Source organism: Seriola aureovittata, chromosome 6 (assembly GCF_021018895.1).
Source record: "Seriola aureovittata isolate HTS-2021-v1 ecotype China chromosome 6, ASM2101889v1, whole genome shotgun sequence".
NCBI classification, from domain to species: Eukaryota; Metazoa; Chordata; class Actinopteri; order Carangiformes; family Carangidae; genus Seriola; species Seriola aureovittata.
In genome coordinates, this window is record NC_079369.1 from 17685084 (window position 1) to 17709691 (window position 24608).

At 40.1% G+C, this 24608-nt stretch overlaps 1 protein-coding gene across 2 annotated transcripts in view; it reads left to right on the forward strand.

Moving 5' to 3' along the window:
* The window catches only part of arid3a (AT rich interactive domain 3A (BRIGHT-like)), a 48623-nt gene that overhangs the window by 3813 nt on the left and 20202 nt on the right, over window positions 1-24608 (forward strand). For both annotated transcript variants that reach the window (XM_056379018.1, XM_056379019.1), the window contains exons 2-3: window positions 10784-11517; window positions 11616-11898. In XM_056379018.1, the coding sequence (XP_056234993.1) occupies window positions 11180-11517; window positions 11616-11898 (621 nt within the window). In that variant the 5' untranslated portion in view covers window positions 10784-11179. The remainder of the gene's footprint in view (window positions 1-10783; window positions 11518-11615; window positions 11899-24608) is intronic.

A 24608-nucleotide genomic window follows, 5' to 3' on the forward strand; every position in this document is an offset into this window, starting at 1 on the left:
AGAAGCCCAACACTCACTGGTTAAAGATTAAATAAGGAATTTGAAGAATTTACCTTGTGATTTGGAAAAATTTAATGGCATTTTAGAAGCAAAATTAATGGATCATTTGAAGAAAATAAAAGTGAGTCAAATGATAAATCAGTAATGAAAATTGTTGGTTACAGCACTAGTGTGGTCCTCTCCAGTTTTTCCAGCTAGTGAGAAACTGCTATCATATCACAGGTGCGCTTTAGGTTGATATCAGTCTCGCTGTAGTTGACTCATGTATTTCTACTAGGCCATTGGTCACGTGAGTGTTATCATGACTTTGGTTTATGGCAGTATGTCTACTTCCTGTGTTGTTGTCCTGATGTTGTGTCTTCTTGGTTCTCCAGACTGTATTTGTTCTGCCCTCCTTCTCTTGACATGTAAACTGGTCCCCGTGGCCTCTTCTCTAATCGAGTGTTTGGTGTGATCTGTATTGAAACCAACTCAGGTTCACACAAAGATCTGTGCGTTAGTCATGTTCAGAGCTAGAGTTCTACTTGTTCTCTGAGAGGCAGGTGATTTTTGTAAATTCACAGCTCAGTGTGTTTGAGTTTGTTCAATGTACATATAGAGATGCAAGGCGGGAGGTGCATTCAAACGTTTACAAGCAGAAATCTACACAGCTTCCTGTCATCACAGACATTTGATCTCAGCCCAAAGGTATTTGAACAAAATTTGGAAGCAGCGAGTGTAATATGCAAAGAGATTGCTCAGTTTGCCTCGAGCATCATTGCTGAGTGAACAGCGGTCACTAGCAGTTGGCCACTAAACTGGTTAGTGGCTGTGAATTAACACAGACAAACATGCAGTGACAAGACAAACAGGTCTGACATCTATTTGTGTTCTTATTCTCAAACTATAATCCTCTACAGGGTTGTAAAGGTTGCTTTTATGTTGTCACTACATTCAAATCTCCCTCAAGGCTTAAGGGTGTGGGCTTAAGGTCTATATTGTGTCACTTGACTGTTTTCTGTAATAACCCACCTGTAAATATCAGCTTGTTTGCATCACTGTGAATGCAACTGCTGTCTGCACACCAGAAGCTTTCCTGCCATTTAACTGTGTGGGAAGCAGCGTGGTTTGGCTGGCTTTCAGCTGTTCCTGTGCCAAAAGCTACATTTCTGAAGGGCCTGTACAGCACGTGGGGCTTTGAACTTTGTTATCCTGCCAAAAAATGCAGGAAAAAAACTCACAAGTTACTTCAGTGCTTGGGCCAGAGCCATGGGGGAATCCCAGCAGGGCCGACGGTGACGCAGGCACAGAGCAGGGTCTGAGGTTTTGGGATGCCCTACAGTTTCTCAACCAGGCTGCTAGGACTGTTGTAAGCTCTGTGTATTCAGTCAGCGGCTAACACAAGGTCCTGTGCCAGCCACTGTGATCTATCCTGGTACTCGTCTGCCTGGATACCAGCACACCACACTGACATGTCCATCAAGCATTTGTGTTTCATATTTGCATCTGCTGGTGCTGGCAGCCTTCCCTAGCAATCGAGAGCTAATTTAATCAAATCCATGCCAAAAGATACACATCCCTCGTGAGCAGACATAGCAGCCAGGTTTTATTAGGCAGAGCACCTGACCATGAAACTATAACCTACATTTAGCACAGAAGTGACAATTTTTGTTCTGGATGTCTCCATGTACAATGCACAGAGCGCTTTATCTAAGATTTTCACTCGTCCATCACCTCTCTGCAGACAAAAGACTTGATTGTTAAAGATCACAATGCAATGACGTGACCACACAGTCACCATATAAACCAACAAGTTAATCCAGTTTGGGACGTTCATGCCATTCAATGAAAATGAACTCCCCACCCCCCTCCCACACTAGAGGAACTGTCATCATACCATCCGTCTAGAGCTAGAATAGCAAATACATTGAACTCTGCAAGCAGCAACATGCAGCCTCCTTTTTTATGGCAGTCATGTTTCACAAAGGTATTTGACGTGGTGGGTTGGTTCTGCAGCTCACAGTTATCATGAAAACAGAAATCACTTGTACACAATTTAAAAATTTGATATAAGTGATTTGAAGATGTGTAAAAGTAGTATATAAGCCATAAACGTAGCTGAATGTAATATATTAAGTAGTTGAAAGTAGCATTTACAAAATGCAGTTAGGGAAATGTATTTCTCCAATAGAGTCATCACATGGTTTTTTGGGTTTGCTGGTAAAACGGACTGATTACATTAATAGGAAGCTATGGAACTGAGTAAAAAAGGAATGAATAGAAATGTACAGGTAATGGACACAATAACTGATGTAACCCAGTCCAGGTTAACAGCCCTGCACTCTTCTATTTTTGTAAAGCCTAGGTTGCTCAAGTGATGTCAATATGGTGTCCATAAAGTGTTGATTTAACTTGGGGTTGAACTCCACAAAAATATAAATACATTTAAATAAATCCAACTATTCTACCAGAACAAAGTTAAACATAAAAAAAACCTGACATGATGTGTCATTGTTTTACTTTAGTGACTGTGTTTGCCTGTGTTTCTCCACCAGAGCTGTCATCACATGAGATTAATGTTTGCTCTCATAATACTGCAGTCTCTAGGTGAAGCTGTAGGAAGGGTTGTAACATGGCGAGGTCAATATCCACCGGTGAGACGTTGGACATAAACGCCTGCAACCATGTCAGCAGAATCAGCAGAGACTTTTTTTCTTTCGTTACAATTATTTAGTGACTTTTCCTGTAGTTAGTCGCCCATATAGCAGTAGGTAGATAGATAGTAGATAGATTTAGAGTTAAAAGGTTTGCTATACATTTTGTCAGTGGGCTTTCTTTCTTAATGCAGCACTTAATTAACATATACCCCAAATATATGATATTTTCAACCCACATAGGAATATTTTGTGCTACATATAGTGTTTGACCCTTTATGGTGATATTGCTTTCACCTGAGTCATACATATTTGTTTTTTTAATAGCAGTGTTTCTTCCATTATTGTCCTCTATTTTCAGAGTGGAAAAGCCCCCACGACATTGTCCAAATAAATACATGCAAGACACATACAACACCTACAAAGAAAAAAGAGTTTTCCTGGTTTTGCTTTTCTTACTACTCAGTGGAAAAAAAAATAGTGCGAACATTTGAATGTGGACTTTTTATATTTATTAGACCACACATCACATCATTCAGGTTTGTTGAACAGTTACAATAAATCACTTTAAGCCACACTTGCATGCGCAACTGAGTCCTGTTGTTTGATAGATAACCACAGATTTCACTGCTGAGAAGTGGATCACTGGATTATTTTTGCTATATGCCCAGTTAATTTATGGCATAGCTGGGGCTAATCAGATTTGGCTCTCTGCGTTGCTTCAGCCCGTTGCAAGAGGTTAGTGGAAAGTGCGTGACCAGCCTGTGCGACACTTCCTCAATGATCTTGTTGTTGGTGCAGTGGGGCTCAATGGAGCCTGTGTTATTGCCTTGCGAGGTAATAGTGCAAGGAATGTGAGAGAGGGACGCATAATCAAGACCAGCACCACTGACCAACTTCTTGTTTTTATCCTTTTTTTTCTTTTTTTTTTATGGTTGAAGGATTATGAATGGCTACTGTTTGGCTACTCCCCATGCAGTTACTCTTTAACTTCTGTCGTATTAAATGCTACCTTCTGTTGACATGATGAGTGAATGCTAGAAATTAACTATAAAAATAAATTCTATTATATATATTTATAGATATATTTCTATATCAAGCAATCAGGTAAAATTAAATGCATTTAACTATTTTTTGATGGCATGGTGGCATGCTGCAGCCAGAATTCCTTTGGTATTAAGTATCACTGGCATAGGCACCTGGCACGATACGGGACACCGGGTAGCACTGCACACTTGGCACTAATCTTTATAACATTTTCTTCTCATACTGTTTATGTTGTCCCTTTTAGATTTATTAGTAGCCTACTGTTTGGGAAAGAAATACAAGAAACTTCTCCCCTTCTTGATTATGGTTTTGACTAGGAGCTCAAAGCTGTTTATTGAAACAAATAATTCCTTTGTGTAAAGCAAACAAACAAGATGTTAGTTTCTTCCTGGCTATTATTATATTATAAGAGAGCAGTTTACATGTTAAAGTTATTTTGTATCCTGCTGCTTTTTAAAAACATATATGTGTAAAAACACATGTTTAATGTACTTAAAGAGTTTGAAGTAAGAAAGTTGCGGTTGTGTGTTTTCTCCCCAGCGTCATAGAATCTTTTAATCTCCAGTCACTTAACATCTAGTGAGTGAAATACTAACAAAGAAGAAAACCATTAATGTGCTTTGTGGCAAATTCAATTTGGACAGGCTGTCCTGAAGCAAACATTTAATATTTTACAGCTCATAGTATTTGTAAAGCTTTTGAGAGAGGTCAATTAACGTTGTATGTTTTACAATTTTAAAGTTGTTTAAGTTTGTTTATTGCCTTCAAACTGCAATGTGACGCATTAAACTGTCAGGGTTGCATGACATTAGAAAAAATGAAATGAAAAAAGCTGTCTGGTCTTACTACAGTCAGAAAACAACCGAGAAGTATTTGTCCAGGAATGTGTGTGTTGATAGCATCAGTACAAAGCCTGTTTCACTACTAACAGCAGTATAGTATGTACTGATCCAGTGTTGAGTGATGAAATGATACAACCTGACAAAAGTCTTCAATCTACCCATATACTGTACACTGAAGCTGGTAATGGTAGATAGAAATCTTCTGTAGACTACAAATCAGGTTGGGTAGTCTTTTATTCAAAACAGGTGTAGCATGAGCATCAGTACGATAGCTAATTTGATAAAGAAAGTACAGTACAGAAAGTACTCAAACTGCATTATAAAAAATCCAAGGGAGACATTACAGTACCACACACACTGATAAACATATGATCTTTAGAGAGTGAAGAGCAGAAACGCCAGCAAAGAGCACTCACAACGAGCAGGGATGGAGACGAAAAACATGAATCTCGTGGATTACCGCTTTAAGAATCTGGTTCTCTCTGATTTTTCCAGTCAAGCAGAACAGACAGACGTTCATTTTAATACTCAGTTTCAAGTCTCACAAGACCTCACCCAGTTCACCTTAAACCACTTGGCTGTGTCAGGCAAAATATGGTTTGTTCTTTCAGTACACAAAAGGAAATAAAGATTTTGAATTCAAATGTTGAAATGAGAGATATGTGTCTGTACTGATGAACATGCACAACACTGAGGAAAAACCCTGGTGTTAACTTGCGTGTTTCTCTCTGAAAAAGTCACCTTTTTACTGCACTATCAAAACTAGTTTGTAGCACACATGTTGAAAGTACCATGTGTTAATTATATCAGCGGTGGATCGTCAATGTATTTCTGAAAGAAGGCCCCAAAGATAAATTCCCCTGTGTTTTTGTAGTATTTGAAGGCTTTGAGGCTTTCTAGAATACATTAACAGACTATGAGTCTTATATGTATACACGTTTGTATATGTGAATGTATGTGAGGCAGTGTCGGCCTCTTTATCTCGTTGGAATTAGACCCTTAGCTCTTGGTCTTATCACTCTGCCCTGTTTGCTCAGACCTTGGTGTCTTCCACCTCTCAAATGTAGGTTTAAAAAAAAAAAAAAAAAAGAGGATTAACCCATTAGCTCTCATCGTTTCTACTTTATCCTTTATTCAGCCAACTGTCAAAGTTTCTGTCCTGGCGGCTCCTCCCCTCCCTGACCCCCACATGGGCTCCTGCCACCTATCCCAGCAGGCTGGCCTCCCTTTAGCCAATTAAGGTGTTAAATGAGCCCTAAGGGTCTTATTGTCAGCTGAGCAATTTGAGAGATTGTCTTTTATGTTGTGTAAAAGCAATATGTGTTGATTTCTCTTTTTCTTAAGCTGAGCAAATTCTGTGTACCCCCCATATTCTGTTATAAAATGCAAATTTAAGTGTTGAAATGTGACTTCAAGTGACAGGAAGGAAAAATATGAATGTGAGTGAAAGATGACACGTTAAGATAGCAAACAGACAAGCGGGCAGTGTTGAGGTGGCAGTTAACAGCAATCAGATAGGGGACACTTGAAATCAAACACTGCTGTTTTTTGTAGGCTTTTGTTTTGCATGAAAAGTGGTATTCACAGTCACTGAAACAGATGGCAAACCTTAAAAGAAAATCACCATATGTCAGCCATCACAGCAGGATTTACATTTGTTCTTTGGCCCTTGGCAAACACAAGATGCCAAGTAGTCATATTGATTTGGAGGCAAATTCCGAAACCATTCATAAAGCGCTGGCAATAAATTGTGGAGTAAATTAAATCAGTTAGGCTGCTTAATATTTTTTTTTACTTTGCTGTTGGAATTACCTTTACCCACCTATATAGATATGGTACATGTTACTCAGTGATGGAGCAAAATCATGAAGCAAGTAGGTTTCTGTAATTTAGTTTCGACAGCATTTTTGACTGGAAGAAAAAGGACTTCAGACAGACTATGAAACCTATTTACTCACTGGCCATAGCAGCAACTTCCTCTCAGAATTTGTCAGCTATGCAACCGTTTTTGAACAAAGCGGGGCTTTCAAATAATAGCTGGTTACTGTCCCAAGGGGTTGATATAAAGAAATGTAAAGAAACTACACAATGTACAGAGGTGGTTTCCCACTATTGCTACGGTGTGAAGGAGACCCAGCAGGGAGTTTTAAGGGGATTTGGCCCTTGCCCACTGAGACTGCTTGGTTCCATGGCTAGTTATGGTTTAGATATTAAATGTCTTATAACTCTGGCAAGGGGTTAGCTCATCTCGACTAGCTTCGTAAAGCATTGTTTAAACCCTAAATCCTTTAGTAAGTCAGTATCTGGCTCAGACAAGCCAAAGTAAGGCTCTGTGCCCTGACCAGTATGAAGAACTGGTGCTGTAAGGACCATCCACAATTCAGAACTTTCAAGATACCATTGTGACGAAACGCCTGGAAAATGGTGACAACATTTGGGATATATCTGCAGTCACTTATGGGAAAAAAAAAAAAAATTCTAGATTTTCTTGTTGCTCTGATTTTGTGTTTGCTATTAACAACATGTGGTACATGTGGAGTGGCTGTGTTCATCCATTCCTTGTATTTATTGAGCATGAGTGTTGAAAGGTGAGATCAGCTGCTGTAATGTTTGATTAGAATATAAGAAACAAGACTTTTTGGTTGTGATCAAAACTTGAATGAAAGTGACTAGACTGAGACACCCGCAGTAAGTTAACCTGACACATGTCATGTTTTTTGTCTGTGTATGATCATTATGATTGTCACATAAAATGTTTTCTAAGCATCTAAATGCGCCCCATCATTTGGGGAAGTGGGGAGAACCATATGTAGTGGCGCAATATAATTTGCACCATCTAGCATGTAGGAAATCATGATGCTTGTGATCAGCAATGGAATGAAACAAAGCGACCACTTCTGCTTCCCTCTGCACAGGAAGAGTCATCACAACAGCTCTGTTGTAGCCACTTCTGTCTTTGAAATTACATATATGACACTCACTGAGAGACAGTCTCAGAGCTTGTAATGTTTTTGGCTCAAATTAGAAATGTAAATCGTGCCCATTCGCACATCTTCAAAGTGTGGCAGTGTAACATATTGGGTAATGGATGGTGTGACACATCCAAACAGTGCATGTATGGGTTGTTCTGAAGTGAATTTGCCGGGTCACTTAATGCAACTGGATAGCCCAGATCTGCCACCAGTAATTCTTGGCGTCTTTCCACTTTGAGCCCAGATCTCAGAACAGAGACAAGTTGTCTCCGTCAAACCAGATCCAGTAAGGCAAGATATGCTGATCTGCTTATACTGGTCCTATTCTCCCATCTGACAACTGCAGCCGTTCAGTTGTGCCTCTATCGCCTGTAAAGAATGTCATGAATCAATATTGAATATCTGTCGGCTGCCTCACTACATCTGCTCCGTCAGTTGTCACTTCCTTCACCCACTGAAGAAACACAAGTTTCACAGCTCTTATTTCCTTGCGCAACAGTTCTGTAACATACAGACATGGTATAGGGTGACTGAATTTTTTTTCCTGTCCATGCTGCAGAATGACTGTTGCTCGAGAGATTTGAATTGATATACAGTCACACTTTGCTCATATGCCAGTGACCCATATTTAGGCTTTTATACTTTTATACTTCGCAGTAGTGGCAGAACTTAGTGCATTTTATAGTTCAGGCATCTGATTAGTTGAGCTAGAGAGAGAAGCTGCACGATGTAAACTGCATGCTGATTACCAATTGTTGGGCATGTAGTAGAGGAATATGAAGACTGAGGACATTTGCTTTCTTGTTTTTCTTCAAACTCTCCAACTGCGTCCGTCTCAGATATCAGCCCATCTCCATCATGACGATTCTTCATGACAAGAAGTACACAAATTGGGCATTTACATTTTTTTATTTACACATCTTATGTGTCACTTGTAACACGTACAGCTCTGTACACACTTTCGGACATTTGTAGATTACTGATGTTGTGTAAAGCTAAGTTGAGTCACACCTATGTAATATTGCACAAGCTGATGTTATTTTCCATTTGGATTGCATATTTTTGCACTGGCTGATTGAGAAACCAATATCTGCTTACAGGGTAACAGTGATAACCAGGATGTTTATGGGTGTTGTCTCTCTTCTCATTATGTATGCATGACTATGTAAACAGAAGATATGGAAAACAGTCCATTTTCCTGTGAATGGAAGCTGAACTTAATTTCTCTTAGCAGCTTATCGAGAGAGCTTGGACCTGGAGTGTATGTACTGTTTATCCTCCTCTTGCCTTCAAAACGTGCCTACAACATAATTATATTAATATAGCTGTGATTAGTGTGCTTTTCTGTGGAATTCCAGTTAGCCACATGCTGGAGAAAAACAACTTTCTTTGCCTACTCTCCCAAGAAAAAAGAAAAGTCTTCCGGTAAATGCACTGTTATTGATAAGCTGCAGAATATTGTGGGCGTGGATGGCTGTGGACTAATTTGTGAAATGATGGATGAGTGTTTTAGTGCTTCATGACTTTTTTATCACTGACATTCTTATAAAATGTGGGTGAAACACTTTTAATAATAACTATATACTAACTTTTAATACTCAGCTATCAAAAGCTGGAGGAAAAGTCAAAATGCTCAGGTGATATACGAGACAGAATACTCCTGTGTAAAATAATCACACATAAAACAGATATGATAGGTTGAGCAAAGGAAGAAGACTTTTTGCATGTAAGCCGTAGAAGCTGGTTGAAATACTTGTGGTATAACCTCGAGATCCAAGAAAACCTGCGAATATTCATATTTGCCTTAAAAAATGACTTAATCAATGAATCATTTCAACTGTAAGGAGAAGATCATTCATACTTTTATCCAACGTGTGTCCAGTGTAGCTCAGTGTGAAACCTGTAGTTTCTGATAGTTTAACATCAGGGCAGGTGGTGGTTACAATGTTCTGTCTGTTCATGTATTAGTCAGTTTAGCTGAATGAGTAGTGGCATATAGTCACTGCTGCCTCCTGTCATGACTGATACTTCAATATGTCCAGCACCTGCACTCGAATTTAATTTCCCCAAGTTGTGTTGACTTGGTGTGCAGCTCTTATCTCTGCCTGACTGATCTGAGCCACAGCCTCTTCAAACCCAGACTTAACATTTTCAGCATGTTCTAAGTAACAAGAGAGGGGGCAGGATAGACAGTTACTGTCCCTTGAGTATGACTCTGAGGTATAGGTTGTTGGTAATCGAGAACAGACATTATTGGTTCCAAAGTATTGAATCTTATTGCCTATAACCGAGACTGCTTTGCATACCTGAACATTTTTGGGAACAGGTATGTAGGAGAACCATTACCGCCCCCACAGAAGTTGCAGAAAAACTCCCCACTGCGTCTGTGTCTTGCAATAAAACATTTTAATGAGGGGAAAAACACACCAGTCATACCCCAGCAGGGTCACAGCTCCTAATATTAATTGTGTGCGTTTAAACATACAATCTTGACTCATAATGTTCATTTTTGCTGTCTGGTTCAAATATTTTTTGGCTTCGAGTCAACCAGGTGAAGAATGTGACGGTTCTTCCTGTGATTTCACTTCCTCTTGTTGTTGAGGTTAAAACATTTTGTCCTGTTTGAGCAGCGTGTCAGGTCTGTGTTTGTGTGAGTAATGCTGTACATGTTACACAGCTGACTTGAACTCACAAACTGCATTTTTGTGTGTGAAATTTTTCTCTCCTGTCACATTTTCTTAACTCGTGATTTGAGTTGACAGGGCAGCCCTGTAGTCATCACTGGAGTTTTCTGCTCCTCTGCAGCTCACAAAGGTTTTTGAGAAGACATTAGTCAGTCAGTTGATACTTGATAGTCATGATTTCAAATGATTGATCAATTTCCTCAAATAATATGTTGGACTTTACAACGTCATCCATTAGATTTGTTTATCTCTAATATGTGGGGGATTACAAAACATGGAAATGTAACCATTGCAATACTGACAACAAAATTACAACATGCACAAAATAAAAGTGTGGTTCTTAACCATACTTGCTTGATAGCTTCAAATCAGATCAGAGGAGATAGTGGAGATAGTGTTGGGAGATGTCCACTTTAGTGAAAGGCCAGTGAATGGAAAGTTGCATTTTAGAAATAGAAACGTGTTCTTCTGATATGATGCTTTGAGGAAAGTTGTTTCACAGTTTTGTCACTGTCACCACAAAAAGCATTTGACCTTCAACTGGAGGCAAGAACAGACAGTAAGGAAGTAGCAGGCTGACACTGTTATTCTTTCTTCTCCCTCAGGTCTTTGTAGTCTGTCAGCAAACTCTTGTGTGCGGCTCAGCTCTGCTGCCAGCTTTGGTTTCCCCCCAACTGCAGGAAAAACCATTGAGACAAGAGAGAGACCTCTGACTCAAGAAGTGCAGCAGACCTCTGACTGCATGTCTCAGAGCTCTGACCGACCCCCCTTCTCTTCCTTCTCCTCCTTCCACTTCTCCTCAAGGACCCGCATTTCAACATAACTATAACTTCCAAACCTCCAGCCAGCTGCTTGCTACTTCATCACAGGCGCGGTTGGTAATTGCTCTCCCTGGGCTGAAGGATTGACCATCGTCCCCTGACTGGCCCCCGACTGGTGCTCTTTCCGTGGGGGAGGGAGGGGAAGGAAGGTAGTTGAACGCCGTGCCACTTTCCCTGGAGATGAAGCTGCAGGCCGTCATGGAGAACCTGCACAGGCAGCAGAGGGCCAAGCTGCTGATGGAGCAGCAGCTACAGCAGCAAGCCGCCCAGCACACTCAAGTCCGCACAGGTGGAGGAGGAGGGGATGAGCTGATGGGGAGCCCGGCCCCTGAGGCGGAGCAGGCCCAGATGGCAGCGCTAGCGGCCATGCGCGCCGCGGCGGCTGGGCTACAGAGGGTGTCGGACAGCCCCATGTCAGAGCGCAGCAGTGGCGGCGAGGAGGAGGGTGATGATGATGACAATGAAGAAGGGGAGGAGCAATACAAGGACATGATGGGGTCAGATGAGGAGGAGCAGATGTAAGTACTGAATGTCTTTGGTGAAGTTGTCCTAAGACTTCTGTAATTTGTTCTAGTGTCTGGTGCAAACAATATGATTCTGTTTCTAATACACACAGCAAACAGAAATGGGACGAGGAGGACTTTGAAGGCGAGATGGAAGAAGACTTTGACGATGACCTGGCAGAGGAAGGTCTTCCAACGGGCCATGATGCTGTGGCCCCAGGCAAAGGTATCCTCCTGTTGCCCCACCGCCAGCTTCACCCTCACTCCCAGCTGCTGAAGGCCCGCCCTAGTGTCGACCAGGAGCCTCGCGTAGCTATCCTACCTCCCCACGCCACGCATGGCCATCTTGGTGGGCAGGACCATGGAGAATGGACCTATGAGGAGCAGTTCAGACAGGTAGGATCTCTTTGTATCTTTGTGTAACAGGAAGTGTGTTCTTTTGTTGCACTCGTGTTAGACGATTACATGTTAATGAACTGGAGATTCAGGCATATCAAAATTTGTAGCCTCTGTCTTTACTATTGGTCGGGTATATTAGAAGGGGAAGATCATGTCGTCACTATGGAAAGTCATCTCAGCTAAATTCCTAAAATATTCTAAAGCCAGCTGCTGTTGCACACGGAGGAAGTACAAAATCAGAAATGTTGGTTGCTGACCAGGGAGCCACATCTGGCCTTTGCACCCCTCACATCAAAACTGCATGTTACTTTCTCAGCAGCACATGTAGTAATCTGACCAGGGTGGGAAATTAACACCAGCCACTGGCCAAATGTTTATAAACCCTGAGCTTAGGCTTTCAAGTTTGTCTCCTTCTGGCAGGGTACATGTTTTAAAGGTTCTGGTCTAAAACTATCTTTTTTTTTTCTGGTGGTGCTGCTTAGTAATGTGGCCTAAGAGTAGAATATGGGAGATTCCTGATGCAATTAGGACTGTGAGTTGAGGAAGAGAGGGGCTGACGGTAGCTAGGAGAAGAGGAGGAGGGGTTAGGGTGCATTTTAACAGCTTTACCATGCTGGCGTTTACTGTAAACAAGCTAGTGGACTGGATATTATGAGGGAGGCCTCAGTGGAATAAAACGGGCTGTTTACGTGAAGAGATTTAAATCTGTCAACAGCTAAGTTTAGATGGAGGGCTGCTGTCTATAAAGACTCAGAGACTCTGCGTTTTCTGTCATATTTGCTGCACAAGGTGTTGCCATCTTGTAGTGTACATTGATATTTCTACAAATTAGTCACCCGCCATCAGTCCAGTATGAAATGAGATGACAAAGCTGCTTGTGGGTAAATTGGATAATTACAGAAAAGTTTTCTTCTGAAAAGAAAATGAAAAATCAACAGAGAGGAAGAATGACTTTTTTTAGAACACATTATTTATTATCATTTAACTTGCTTGTCTATTCGTGCTCTCTACTTTCAAATCGGTAAAACTTTAAAGATAGTAATGGAGGGAGTATTTTAGAAATGTAAAGCAGGAGCACTTAAAACTTGCCTCTGCTTCTGTGTAAAGACAAAAAGTGAACATGCTAGTGTTACTTTTATTAAAGTGGATTGTACTGAGCCACCATTTCATGCAAATGTGCCTTATATAACTTAATGAAAGCCACTATTGAAATGAAAACACACTCATGGCCTATAGCAATATTTCAAACTGTAAAACATATTTGAGCGAGATTTCAACATGTGCCTCATTTTTAAACCTAACCATAGATTCTGTAATTTAAGGTCTATTTCTTGTAATTACAGAGAGTAAGGAATATAACTCCCCTAAAACCTATACTCTGCTACTCTAAATAGTCCACCCCTCCCTCTGCAAAGCTTTGTGTGAATGCCTTGAATTGATACTCTCTGCAGTTGGTTGTTTTCATACGTCAGGTATGAAATACAGGACATTTTTATCATGACATGTCAGACATACATCATGCCAGCATGAATTTAGTGTAACTGACAGTTATATAATCAAGACAGCCAGTACCTTGGCTGTTAAGATAGTGTTACCCAATCCATTGGTGATTAAAACCTGTGACGCCTACACAACATATAACTCCTCCTACTATGGAGACTATGGAGAGAGAAGAGGAAGACCAAACTGCATAATGTCCTTAAAAAGCCTTCTGCATTTTACCACATTGTATGGCTACAACAACACAACTTGGTCCACAAACTCCTTACTGCTGATAAGATCTAATATTATGAATCCAGAATTTTAGTCCTGTGCATCATTCACACAGGACTAGTTTTGCTCTTGGATGATTACAGTGATTAGTAATAATTGTAGCTCTGGCCTGTGATTATAATCCTCAGTAAATCTACTGTGTCTGCAGTATGCCATGTAAAAATGACCAATGTGTTATGATGAGCACAGTCTGTCCCTTGATAATTCTAACCCCATGCAAATCAGACTCTGCGATTTCAGTCTTAATTTATATTTGGTGTGTGCCATTTTTACTTTGCTTCTTCTTTTTCTCCTGAACCTGCCATTTGTGGTTTCTTCTTGTTATTTGAAAAGGAGACTGTAGTGAAATCTGCAGACCACAGTTTTATATGTTTGCAGGGCAAACCTTCAATTTTGTTTTTGCTTGATCAAGTAGTTAAGAATTGTAAAATGTTAAAATTATATAGTAATATCTGTAATAGTAGTCATTTAGCACATTTGAGTTTTTCTGTTAGTATGCAAACATTGCATAATTTACAAGGGCTGCACACAAGCAAATGTTTCGCTATGAAATTGTGCAGCCACATGAAATATCACCAGAAAAATTCAGTACGATAACTACAGCTCTCAAGGCTGGAATAATTTCACCTGAAAATCCCTCTCACCTGACCACACAGGCATCCATAAATTGAGATTTATCAAGTTCACTACAAAACCTGAGAATCTCTCATAGGAAAAAACAGACTTCGGAGGCCATGACCTAAGTCAGCCAAAGATATGGGTCTTATCATCACTGTGCAAAACAAGGAACTGATGCTATACTAGACAAATGAGACCCTCATATAACTATACTTTAAATGTTGTGCTACCTGCTTTAATCTTATACATTAACATTGAGTATTGAGTGGCTGTAGTTGAGGTAGAAATGTGATAAATGCATAATTTTGATGCCACAGCAGATTCTGGTTAAACTGAACTATGAAGTCATACATGACCCTAACAGTCCATTTTTGTTGGAAAAGGATTTTTTTCCAATGATCACACAAGACTGAAGGGGGGTCTTGCCTGTTTGGAGGAATAAGAAATGTTGGGAATAATAATGGATTAAACATTGAAAGCAGCCCCCTTGAATAACTGGATATGGCCACAGTGTTTGCGGCAAAATCCGGCTGTCAGTGAGCTGTGTGTTTTGTTTATGATGGAAATCATTGTTTAAATGAGACTTAGCTCATTATTCTAATTTAGCCTTCCATGCAGTTTCTTATGAGCTTTCTATTGAACAGTTAGTTTTGTTTACATCAAGGCAAAATGCGAAATATAAAAAAAAAAAAAAAGTCTCTAAGAATCATAGGAGAAAATCATGAAGTCTGTGAGTAAAAAATTGTAATTCCTATTTTGAGCAGAAATGTGAAACCCAGTAAGACACACGTGCTCTGGAGTTTAATCATGTGCAAGTTGAGTGTTTTGGAAGGCTATGGGTGGGGAGGAAGGGGTTAAGGCTGTACAGTTTATTTTGGGCAGGTGGGTGGAGGCTGTTGGAATGTGCCTGAGGGAGGGTGATAATGTGGCCACTAGGAACCCCAGATCCTCAGCAGAAACCTTCTGTGCCTCTATCAGTCTGCAGCAGTTGGAGCTCTTCCAAACTGAAAACTGTCCTTTTCTCTCCTATGTTCATGTCACTTCATTTGTATAGTCCGGTGTCACTTACAGTGTCTCGATGTGGCATCACAGGCTCATGAAGCAGTTGACTCGACCCCAAGGTAAATGTCTCCATAAAAAACATTAGGGCATAAGGGAAAAAGCTGACAAAACCTTAGTAGAGGAAATTCTAAAATTCAGTGGATGCAGTTGGCTTGGAAAATGGCAATTTAAAAACTGATCAGAGTTTTAACAGTTAGTAGAAATACAACATACACAGGCTTACAGGCCCAGTACTAATGTAGTGAATGCAACATAAGTTATATTTATTATTATTATTATTTATATATAACAGTAAAATAAGTCCAAAGAATAGGTCCAGTGAAGATTGTCCAGTAAAATACTATTAAAGAAAGGCCGTGATTAACTCAAATATCAATTACTCACACAAATCCAGGTTAAAGTTGCCATGTAGGTGAGGAAATATCCAGGCAAACCCTTACTTTTAGTTTGGGCTTGCCCCAGGCCGCTTGTGGCTGAGATATATCAGCCAAGGCCCGAAATGCATTCCTGTTGGATCACACAGCCACCATCCTCTCTCCTCGCTCAGCTAAAAGGTCAGACTAAATCAAGCCAGGAGGTGCTGTCTGTTCGGATGTCTGATTACATTGTGGTTTTAAGTGAATTAATCAAAACACTCAAGGCTCATTGCCAGCAGTGTCATATCAGGCTGTAGCAGAGACCAGCAGAATTAAATAAAGCCCAAGATATCAAAAGTATAGATATCAAATTATGCCAGCATCGTTGGATTATTTTGTAATTGAAACTGATTTGCATTGCTGGTGGAGTGCCATTGCCACTGAGTTATTTCAGTGATACCAGTGCAACACTCCTCCATACCTTGAGCTCACCCCCATACATCTGCCCCTTAAAATATCCATATCAGTATCACTCTTTGCATCATACTCTGCAATTTTATTTCTAGGAAATGTTTACGCTCCTTTTAAAGTCAATCGTATAAGTGTTGTCTCACCGCCAATAGGCTTACAAGTATCTGTTCCCATCAGCCACCAGTTAAATACCTTTCTGCGTTTATTGAGTCACCCAGCTAATATTTGATCATTGAATAGCTCTAGTGCTGAATAGGTATGAAATAGTGATTTTGGTTTGATTAAAAATATTTCTTTTTTGTAAATTGATGCCAAAGATGTCAAAATGTGAAGCGAGTTGAAATGGAAATTATCTAGATATTATTGTTACTTTGTTACCCAAGTTTGATTAATTGTGCATCATTCTGAACAGGCTTTAAATATACAAAGTCACCTTTGTACCTTTGTCTTGGTACCAACCACAAATCCAGCCATTTTATGTTATCCATGTTAGCTATGTTAGCTAATAGCTATCTAGATAAACGTGTTGGCTATCTGCTGAACTCTCAACATTATGACAGTTAGATATCATCTAGCTTTATTTTGTTCTCAGAGATTCATTGAGGCTTGACCCTCATTTTCGATGATACCGAGATTACAAAAGCAGAAAGAAGTTAATATGAAGGGATGAGAAAAGTCTTGTGTTGTGTTTTAATTAAGATAATTTCACAGGGCCTTCCCTGTTTCAGTTCTCCAGAAACACTGCAGTTCTTTGCCTCCAGAGCCACTCTGTATCCAAGAAATGTTTGTGGATTTACAATTACAATCTGGTTTCATTAATGTGAGATCTCTTCATTGCTATGGTATACATCTCATATAACTGCTCCCCTGCCCCCTTTATAAACAATATCCTTCTCTGGCCAGAAATCGTCCAGAGGCCATGCAGAGGCTTTGAAGTCTCCTCTCCTGTGTCTCTGTCTGCTTTAAACACCAGCAGCTGGGCAGATGGAGCCCAGATGGACAGTAAAGTGGGGATGTCTTTAAAAATTCATGGCACTCACCATGATCAGGGTGAATGGAGGGGAGTTGGCATTAAACATTAAATTGCTCAGACACACACACATTGGGAGTGGGGGGAGGGGGCCGTTAGTGACTACAGGAAGTGTAGCTCGAATGAGAGCCAATTGGAAGCGACACTTATTGGGATTGCCCGTCAGGTTTCTGCTGATACAGCTGTCTGATAAGTGATCGTTGGGTTTATATTCCACCATGAGGCCTTTTGATCTGCCTAAGGGTTGTATAAACAGGTCGAAGCATGTTGTTTATTGCATTTTGTATGAACCTGTGCATTTTCACAGCTGCTCAGACAGGTATTTCTTAATTTCTAAATGTCCTTCATGACTGTTTGTGCACACAGTCTTTCTATAGAATACTGTTGATAGGTTTGTAGAGTTATGCAATGAAATGACACTTAACTGCATCGATTCAGGTTAAATTACATTTCCTCTTTGATCCTCCGTGCCCCGTGGTCTTTTTGTTGTTAATGAACTGATAACAACTGACGTGAAGCTATGTCAAGCTGTGTCTTTGCATAGTTTGGTCATTATTCCTGCAATATTTGACACCAGTCCATTTGCTCGGATATCATTCATTATTTCAGGGCACATTAACTCCAGAGCAACAGATTATTTGAAGTTATGTAAAGCACATCATCCGTAATCTGTTTTGTTAACTCGAGACTGCAGTGGATGAATTAATGGGGCACAGGGGAGTTTTTATTTAATTTATTAACTTGTGCCTGTGTGCAGTGATCTGTGTTTAACAAAAAGAAAACTAGGACTTAATGGGCCCTGTTCATGTCACGAAAACAAAAGGCGGCATGTGAAGGCCCCTGAAAGTCTTCCTGTTGAGAGAAGGAGGAACAGTGTCGAGGGGAAAGGGTAGGTGTGACCGAAGGAACAGGAAAAGTCAGTCAGTTGGCGTTGGGCTTTGAACCAGTGCCAAGTAGAGTGTTTAGTACATGCTCATTTTGTCTGTGAAGCGCTGCAGAGCATTTGAATCGTGTCCAACACCTAGCGTGCAGCATGGAGCTGATGTCAGAAACTGTACAGCCATGGGGATTCTGGAAATTGACAGCCGCTCAATACGGAGGAGGAGAAGGGGGTTGAAGCAGGAATGTAAACAAAGATTGCGTAAAGGCTGAGGCTAGCTCTTTCGTCCTGTCTTTTTCATTTGCTGTCCTGTTTTATTTGTACAGTGTTCATTTTATTTCAGCACATTCCCTGATGACTTGTATGGTTTCTCCCACAAGCTTCCTCTTGACTCTTTACACTTGATAAAGAATGAGAAAATGACTATTGTGCGCTCGATAGACTCGCATAAATGCCCCACATCCATTATTGCCTTTGCCAAGGTTATGTGTGAATCATATTTTTTATCTGTACCGTAATCCTCTCTAAAGGAAATATGTGAGTGCTGCTTCATCTCTTTCTTCTCTTTTTGCCCTTGCATTACTTAGCTTTGTATCTCAATACAAGCACCGAAATCGTCTCAATCTCTAGTTTATTTGAGGTGATGATTCAACTGTGTTGTGATATTGGAGGCTGCAGTTTGTGTTGCTGTTGAATTGTATCGTGTTATACTGACAGATGTTTTATATCATTTAGTAGGGGCTAAATAAAAATCACCTCTCTGTATTAACTACTACATTTCAGCAGTACCACAAACTACATTCTGTAAAATTATAGCACATTTGATTCAACACTTTCAGTAAAAATTTAACATTATAACCTTCATGAAGGTGGATTTATTGCAGGGTTTTTGGATTAGATGTTTTATTAGGTGTACCTAATAAACTGCCAACTGAGTGTAGATCTGCACTGAATGCAAACCCTAACTGACATCTTTTCATAAAACGACCTAGTGGAAGGCATTCATTTGAACAAAAGACTTGCATGTGTGCTTTCACCTTCAGAATGCTTCTGAAAAGGAAGCGTGTGTTGAAAGCTTTAATTCTTGAAAGAATCAATTAAGAAATAGGTCAAACACAGATGAAGATACTTTAGCTGCACATTTTCAAGGTCTGAGTTGCTCTTTGTCCCGGTGTGAAATGAAACTGGACTGGATAGCAATAGAGAGCAAAACAAATCAGCATGTTTTCAGATGTGACTCTAAGAGGCTATGCAGCCAATAGTTCAAACATTATGCAGGGCACACTTCCCTCACACTGTATCATAAAAGACTCTATTAGTGCTTTGACTCATAATCTTTGAGGCACATTTGACACTCTAGCTGCCTACTCTTGTCTGTATGATAATAGCCGACCTTTTTTAATTGTGTAGCCATGGCAAGAGACCTGGCTCTGTTCAAATTACAGATACAAATAGTAATTCTTAACCTACATATGGCACCGATATAAACTGATAATTGACCTTTTTCACTTCAGATATCTTGACATGTCATAGCAAGAAAAGTGTGCGTATTGTTAACAACATTAATAATGGTTTTATTACATTTACATTCCAGGGCTCTGGTATTGTGCATGCTGGATCAGTGACCAGGCTTACTGGTATGCTTGAATGGGAATGGTGCCATCAGTAATATTATTACTAACACTTGTGGTTTGCCTGCTATTAAAAATAAGTAAAAAATCACATAGAATAATATAAATGTTGAAAATACACGTGTACAGTGTGAGGGAAGTGGTGTAAATAATATAGTAAAATATGTGCACGTTTTTTGTTTTCTAGATATTTTTGTTACTATATAAACTTCCAAGTTTTGACTGAAATGGGGAAAGAATCTAAAATAGTCTCAGAGCAGTTGTCCTTTTAAAAGCTGATTTGAATTTCAGTTTTCAGATTTAAAGGTACGGTTGATTCACACTATTTCTGTAACTGACATCTGGTAGAGGACAAGAAATGTAGTAATGCACATACAAAGGCAGGTCAAGGTTCAGGGGGAAGGCCTGTGACAGTAGAGACCTTTTTTTTCTATATCTACAAACAGGATGTATACAAGAATTGCAAAACTAGGTTTGCATGCAAGCAAACAAGGCTATAAATGTTTCCAAAGATCAACTCTACAAATGTTTTTTTGAGATGCATTCACACACAATGCATATTGGTGAGAAATAGTGAATGTAAACTTCACTTTGTTTGTTTACAAAATAGCATAAAAAAAAAGCTCCTCAGGGTACCTCTAAGTCCCGTGTCAGTTGCTTGTCTTAGGGTTCTATTTTGTGCTGCCAAGTGTCCCAGATCAGAATTGAAAGACTGCAGCTCCATGCAGAGGACAAAGCCAGGGAATGTTTGAGGTCAAACGGCAGCCCGTCCACCTATTGATTGGGGCGGGATTAGCCACGTGGCCACAACATCTCAGTCTCTGATGAGACACATGGACAGATATCTGCCCTCCATGGGGCTGGGTGGGCCAGACATGTTTTTAAGGCCACTATTGTCAACCATTAAACTCATTGCCCTGCCCATCCATCACACTGATTGACTGTGTAAGCAACCCGACCACGTGTCTGCTGCTCAGCATGGAGCACCTTGCTCCATGCTGAGGAGCAGCAGTGTAGCAGAAAGCCTTTTTTTTTAGCCTTTCTGGGCCAGATTAAATATCATTCGTTGTCCTCTTGTATATAAGAACAGTTACAGACCTTCCTCTGAAACTTCAGCTACTCCCCTATCTCTTTCTCCATCTTTCTGCCTTGAGACGTGCACCTTATCACAGCATCTGCTCTGGCGCTGAATAAATACCTTCAGCTTTCACGCAAATGCTCATTAGATGATTATCTAGGTCAAACTTTATCTGCCATTTTCGAAGAAGGCTGGTTTGAAGATATATTTATGAAAATATATTTGTGAGCGAAATGACACTTAAAAAAAGGCTTTGAGGGGTGTCGTGTGGGGTAGTGGTCTAAGCAGGCGCCCCATGTGTAGAGGCTACAGTCCTCGCTGCAGTCGGCCCCGGTTCGAGTCCCGCATCGGACGGCCTTTACTGCAAGTCATTCCCCCTCTCTCTGCCTCCCCATTTCCTGTCTCTCTCTACTATCCTGTCCAATAAAGGCACAAAAGCCCCCAAACAATATACTGAAAAAAAAAAAAAAAAAAAGGCTTTGAAACAAAAGTACCAAACAACTGATACTGCAGTGTCATTCTTTTGGCTGCTCCCTTCCAACACATCGTTTTATGATCCTAAATTGCTGCTACACCCACTTCCCCTCCCTCGGTCTGCTCAGCTTTGCCCTTCCCAGACTGGGCATCCATCATCGTGATAGTACTCATTAGCAGTGCGGTTAGAACAGATTGCTCACAGCTACATACATCAAACTCTCGAGGGCCCTGGGAAAGCTGGCTGCTATTTCTGATTCTTATCCAAAACTACAGGCCATGGCAGCTGACAGTAGCATGCAGGAATGGAGTGCATGTAAGCGCAGGATAGTGTTCATTCTGGTTTCATGTCCTATCCTCATCAACTGGTTTTCACCTTTTTCTCATGTTAGCAGGGGATATTGTATATCCAATTATACTGGACAGAAGCCAAGCAAAAAAGTATTTTGGCACAGCCCTGCAGACTAAGGCATCACTTACCACCTCTCACACCATAAAGAAAGCATGTTCTCAAAGATCATTTCTGGGACAATATTGAATTTCCAGAGTTGTATTGCAGCACCAGGAAAGTTATGGTGTCTTGAAATGAAAGGGATTCCTACACATTGGTTCTGGAGGGTGATGGAAACCAGACTGAGAAACTTCATTAAAAAATAAAATAGAATGAATCTTATAAATAATTTTATAGCCATGGAAAATCCTGACATCTTGAATCAAATCGATTTTAGGCACCTTAAAAAAGAGAGATGGCAGAGATGGCTACAGGGGATTTATGAATCACTGCTGCGTTGTGTTGTCCCACATTCTACAAATTCAAACGTGTGGTTTTATTCAGCAGCTATGCAGCCTGCTTGTGTATCATTCTCGGTTTCTTTTTCTAACTCGCTTATCGTCTTGTTTCATTTTTTGGAGCCAATGTGACTGTTGCAGATAAAGCAAACTTAGATACAATCAGCCACAGCGGTGCTGTTTGTCTTGGCAGGCTGTTTGTTCCTCTTCCTCAGTCGATAGAGTTGAATTTACGAGGTCAGCCGGTCAGTTAGGGTTATGATGTATTTGATCCTTCCTGTCAATAAAACACCGTTCAATGCAAGTGCAATTGGACAGCTCTATTGTAGCTGTTAATTGTGTGCATGTGGGGGATGGGGAAGGCCAGGACAGAGTGGAGAGAAACAAAGATGGATTCATTATAGATGTCAGTATATGGAGACATGTCAGTGCAGTTTCTGTCACGCTGCTGTCAGTTGACTGGATTAAGTTATTTTCCACATGTACATAAGACGCTCAAGGACGCGATTTAAAATAAGACTGAAGAAGACTGAAACTTAGCGGTGGCTAATTTCCACTGTAACTAAACTGTCCAGCAGAAATGAAGAAAACTAATTTGGCACTTACACTTAATAGTAATTTTTTAAGCAGGGAAATATTCTCTTATCTTTCTATGCTGATAGATCTCATCAGTCAGTCATGCCACACAGGTTGCAGGAGTTGATTCAGGATGAAGTGTTGTTGGTTTCAGTTTTAGCCTTTGTCATCATCTGTTTCGGTTGCCTCTTTATGTTTAGTAGAAAAAAGGCTGTGAAATTTGTCGTTTCTGATCAAAGAATGGTGTTTGTTTGTTGGCTCACTTGTGAGACCGTCCCTGACTTATGGCTGCATTGCATTCTGGTCCATTTTCTACTTTTGTGGATATCGATATCTTCTATCTTCTATACTTTACAATAGATTTATTCCTGCCCCTTGTCTTTGATTCACCTGGTTTCTCTGAGTAACCTGGTGACTAAGGTGCTTGTAAATGCACTGTTGATTCTGAAGGTCGGTGTCATAAGGAGATGTCAATGTTCTGCTCTGGTTGTTTGATTAACAGGTGATCTTTGGAAGGTCTCATGCAAACAGTGGCAAAACATAATCCTGAGCAACAAAAGAGAAAGATACCCAAGAACATGGGCTTGGCACTTTAAGAATTTCAGTCTCTATGAGTTAGCTGTCAAGCAGAACACACAGATTAAGAAAACAGTTCAAGTGCCATTTAATACCTAGTTTCTCACCCAGTCTTTAGAAGATGGATCAGTCTTTCAATAATTGCTGTACATGTGTTTTGATTTATATTTTAAACAGTGTCATTCAACAAAAGCAGTGTAGTTTTGTCGTTATCTCATTAAATAATCCAAAAAGGAACAATTATGGCCACTCTAAACCTCTTCTCATTTTTAGTATTCCAGTTTCCAGTCCACCATGTTGTGTGTTTTTATAAATCAGCCTGTGGTGTTACCGTGTCTCTTGACTTTCAGCTGCATTCATCTTCAACATTAGAATCGAAATCAAAATCACATTAAAATCGGATACTAGCTTCAGACGACATAGTATTGCCGTCATTGCAGTAAAATTGAATAATGGGCCTGCATGTAAACACCCTCCATGAAATTCCTTCTGTACACAAAAGAAACTGTGTTTTTACGGAGGCCATATTTACGTCAACCCAAAACTGATGAACCGAATTTACAATCTAGGATTATATTTAGCTTTGACCTCATCTGGTATCCAGTGAAGGTCTCTGTTCTCAAGGAAGGCTTTCAGATAGTGTGTCCTCATTTTTTCTTACATTAAATATAGATATTTTTATATAAACCACCGTTTACAGAAACAGCAAAAACGTCTATATTACAGTACAGCAGTCAATAAAACAGGAATTTACTGGGGTTTCTAGGGCTTTTGATCTCTCTGTGGTCATACTGCTTGAACTCACTGCTTTTGTTTATTTGTGATTAATAGGCCATGAAATGAATCAGCATTTATTTTGATAATCAAGTATTGTAGGTAATCGAAGGGACTGTTGGACTGGACAAAACAAGACACCTCATGATGTCACCTTAAGCAGAAGGAAACTGTGATGGGTGATTTCTGACTGTTTTCTGAAACAAACAATAAATCAAAAAACGAATCGTCTCATCATTACATTTGAATAATGAAATATTATCTGATGTGGCACTCCAGTGAAAACACACATTCAAGTAAACAATTACAGGTGAAGAGTAAAAAAATGTCATGTGTTTACTGTTCACCCAGTCATATTTGTTGCATGATAACACCCAACAGCTCATTTTATAACGAACAGTAAATTATAGTTTGACACTTATGAATAATTCATCATTGCATGTCATCACTGTCATTTTGTACTTACAGCAACAAAGGCGGTGCATTGTATTGTGCGATTAAAGTAATGTTGATGCTTTGACATGACTGTGCATTTTCTTCGTGGGAACACTGAAGCGATGCTGTGTTGGTGGCTGTGTTTTTCTTGGGTACAATAATGACACTCATAAAAAGGGCTTTG